The sequence below is a fragment of the Sinocyclocheilus grahami genome, unplaced genomic scaffold (genome assembly GCF_001515645.1).
Source record: "Sinocyclocheilus grahami isolate Dianchi unplaced genomic scaffold, SAMN03320097.WGS_v1.1 scaffold1657.1, whole genome shotgun sequence".
In the NCBI taxonomy this organism is placed as follows: Eukaryota; Metazoa; Chordata; class Actinopteri; order Cypriniformes; family Cyprinidae; genus Sinocyclocheilus; species Sinocyclocheilus grahami.
In genome coordinates this window covers 95,067-97,896 of record NW_015506836.1, presented here as the reverse complement: position 1 = coordinate 97,896, position 2,830 = coordinate 95,067, and the positions used below count along the sequence as shown (strand labels likewise).

At 38.3% G+C, this 2,830-nt stretch overlaps 1 protein-coding gene across 1 annotated transcript; it reads right to left on the bottom strand.

Moving 5' to 3' along the window:
* Positions 1 to 1,525: 1,525 nt before the first annotated feature.
* Positions 1,526 to 2,629, bottom strand: LOC107571833 (ectonucleotide pyrophosphatase/phosphodiesterase family member 7-like). The gene is made up of 3 exons (XM_016258219.1): positions 2,345 to 2,629; positions 1,645 to 1,784; positions 1,526 to 1,546 (listed from the first exon to the last, which is right to left on the bottom strand). The coding sequence occupies exons 1-3, from the start codon at positions 2,604 to 2,606 to the stop codon at positions 1,526 to 1,528; spliced, it is 423 nt and encodes a 140-aa protein (XP_016113705.1). The 5' UTR covers positions 2,607 to 2,629.
* Between the last annotated feature and the right edge of the window lie 201 nt (positions 2,630 to 2,830).

The window sequence follows — 2,830 nt, the reverse complement described above, 5'->3', positions numbered from 1 at the left end:
ATACTAGAATTACACTGGAACAACCCCCTTACAGAAACCAAAAATTACAATTCTGTTATTATATATTCAGTATCTTGTTGTTTTTAAACAAATGAACACAAAATAACCTATCCATATAACATGCATTCATATTTTGCAACTTGAGTCATATATAGACTTCTTTATGGTCTCTTAATGGTCCTTCTTTGGAGTTTGACAGATCTTGGTCATTATATGCATCCATTGTCTGGACAGGAGAAGCTCTGAGATGCTTTAAAGGGGTCATGTTGCCTTGCCTTGCCTTGCCTTGCCTTGCCTTGCCTTGCCTTGCCTTGTCTTGCCTTGTCTTGCCAGCCTGTTTTTCCCCCTCGGGGTAGTTTTTGTTGTTTGTTTTGTTTTATTTTAAAATAAAGCCCATTTTTCTGCAATACTGAGTCCTCGCTCCATCCCTCTACCCGGATCCCTGACACGGCTGGGCTTGAGAACGGCGCGACAAGCGATTTCGACGAAGGAGCGTCCGGAAGGACATGTGACGACTCCGGGCTGGACTCCGCTTCGTCCACGGTGAAAGCCGATCTGGCGATCGACAGCGCAAAGTTGTAGTATTTCCTCAGCGACCAGCATGGATCAGCTCCAGGCATGACGAAGCAGATATCGTCCTCTTTTGGAAGACCAAACAAAGTAGTTTTGCTTTCACAATGAAGCACACAGCGTCTTTACGACATGGCGGCGGAAACAACAATACTACAGCGAGAATAAAAGTTACGCCTTCTTTCTTTGCGTGAACATTTGGGTGGCGTTATGCAAATCTTCCCCCATCGTGACGTAGATATGTGGGGGCGTGTTAGAACGAGCCGTTTTAGGTAGGCGTGGCTGACTCTTAACTTTTATAAAGAATATCTCTTTGGATTTGAGACTTTAGTCTTTGCAACTTTACAGCTCTTCTTTATGAACCAAGAGCTTGTATCACTCCAAAGAGAAAGGAAAAATTGAAATCACATCATATGACCCCTTTAAAACACTTTTGTTTTTAACAGGAAAGAGGAAAGAAGGTCATATGCTTGGAACCGCATAAGAAATGATCATAGAAATTACCTTTAAATTGCTTTGCTCAAGGGTGAAGTGGTAGAAGCTCATGCATCACCTGTTTTAAGGGTTTGAACCTAAAACCCCATCTAAATTTTTATCAGTCAACATTTTTTTTTATCATTATTTTTTATTGTGCACAAATCATTATATGAGACTCAATTTCTGAGCTGGAAATAATTGGTTTGACTCATTTTGTATGATTAATTCAGCGGAATCTCTTGTGTGAATCTGGTTCTATGTGCAGAGGTACTGGAGGAAATTAAATAAGGCAACAAAGTGAAGTGTTTCTGATCATTAGCGGACCATTTGCTTGGGGAAAAAAGTGTCTTGCCAGAGAACAAGTCAATTTGAAATTGTCCTCTATAACCAACCTCAGAGAATGATGATAATATATTGTCATGTATATTCAATATTCAGTTTATTTTACTATATTTATTGAATATATTTGGAATATTGCTTACTGCTTGCTGCTGTAGTTCTATACTGTTTCACAAATATTTTCACATGTTGGTTAATGAGCTAAACCTACTTAGGATAAAACCTGCAACCCTTTTTTTAAGCATCAGACATGTGTACCTGTCTCTGAGCCGTGATAGGCAAACTCCCATTGTCCCACCACGCATTCACAAACTGGGACTTGTAGTAGGATTTCTTCTCGCAGGTGCTGCTGTTAAACCACATGTTGTGAATGACGCCGTGATTCTCAGTGTATTTACCTGCAGACAGAGATTCTTTATCATCAGTCATATGCTTCATATGCTTCATATGTATCTATATATCATTATATAATTATATAGATTATACAAATTTGGATTTTCTTGTAATATGTACTTCAATCTTTTTATTTACAATTTACATATTCATTATTTTATTGTTTCATCTATTACATTTAATATATATATATATATATACACACACACACACACACACACACACATTATTATGCATGAATATTAAATGTATATATTAAATTGTAATCATATTTTAAATTGTATATATGGATTTTATGGATTATTTTAATTAATTTACCATTTAAATATATATTTCACATATTAAATATAAACAATAAAATATTTCATATATGAATAAATATTGAATATATATTAATTAATTTCCAGACATTCAAAACATTTTTGGCAAGCTGCATTTAAAATCTAAGGAACCATGAGTCTTGTTAAACTCTCTTTTTACTGGGGAATGCTTCTTCTGTGTGCATTGCTGACATCTATAAATGCATGTGTGAGATATTTTAGACAGCAGATAACAGCATCTTTACGTGTCAGGATGGTGAAGTGTGGCGGGCTGGTGGCAGTGAGGAATGCAGGTGTCACGTATGTGGCTTTGACCCCGTCCTTCGCCATGGCGTCCAGGTGCGGCCTGTCCACATCCCTGTCATAGTCCCACCTGAAGCCGTCAAAGGAGACGAGCAGCAGTTTGTCTGCACTCAGACGCCCGTGTGCTGGAACGTAACCCGCCAGAGACCGAACGCACAGACACAGACAGAGAGCGGTCGTCCACAGCATGATCCGATCACACATTCAGCACAAACAGCTGTCTCTCAATCAGTAGATCGCACCTGATTGCGTTTCTTTCTCCTCCTCTTTTACTCACGTCTGCAGGCCAAAGTTTCATCCGTTTTTCTTCTCTGCTCATATCTGCAGGATTTGGTTTTTACTTCCTATTCATCAAATAATCCTGAAAAATAAAATGTATCACGGCTTCCACAAAAATATGAAGCAGCACAACTGTTTTCAACATTGAT

Bases quoted from the DNA above. Each gene is read 5' to 3' on its own strand.
- LOC107571833 (XM_016258219.1), bottom strand. From the start codon at position 2,606: ATGTGTGATCGGATCATGCTGTGGACGACCGCTCTCTGTCTGTGTCTG. The intron at 1,785-2,344 runs GTAAAGATGCTG...CTCTGTCTGCAG, and splicing joins ACACTTCACCATCCTGACAC to GTAAATACACTGAGAATCAC. The intron at 1,547-1,644 runs GTACACATGTCT...GAAACAGTATAG, and splicing joins CTATCACGGCTCAGAGACAG to AACTACAGCAGCAAGCAGTA.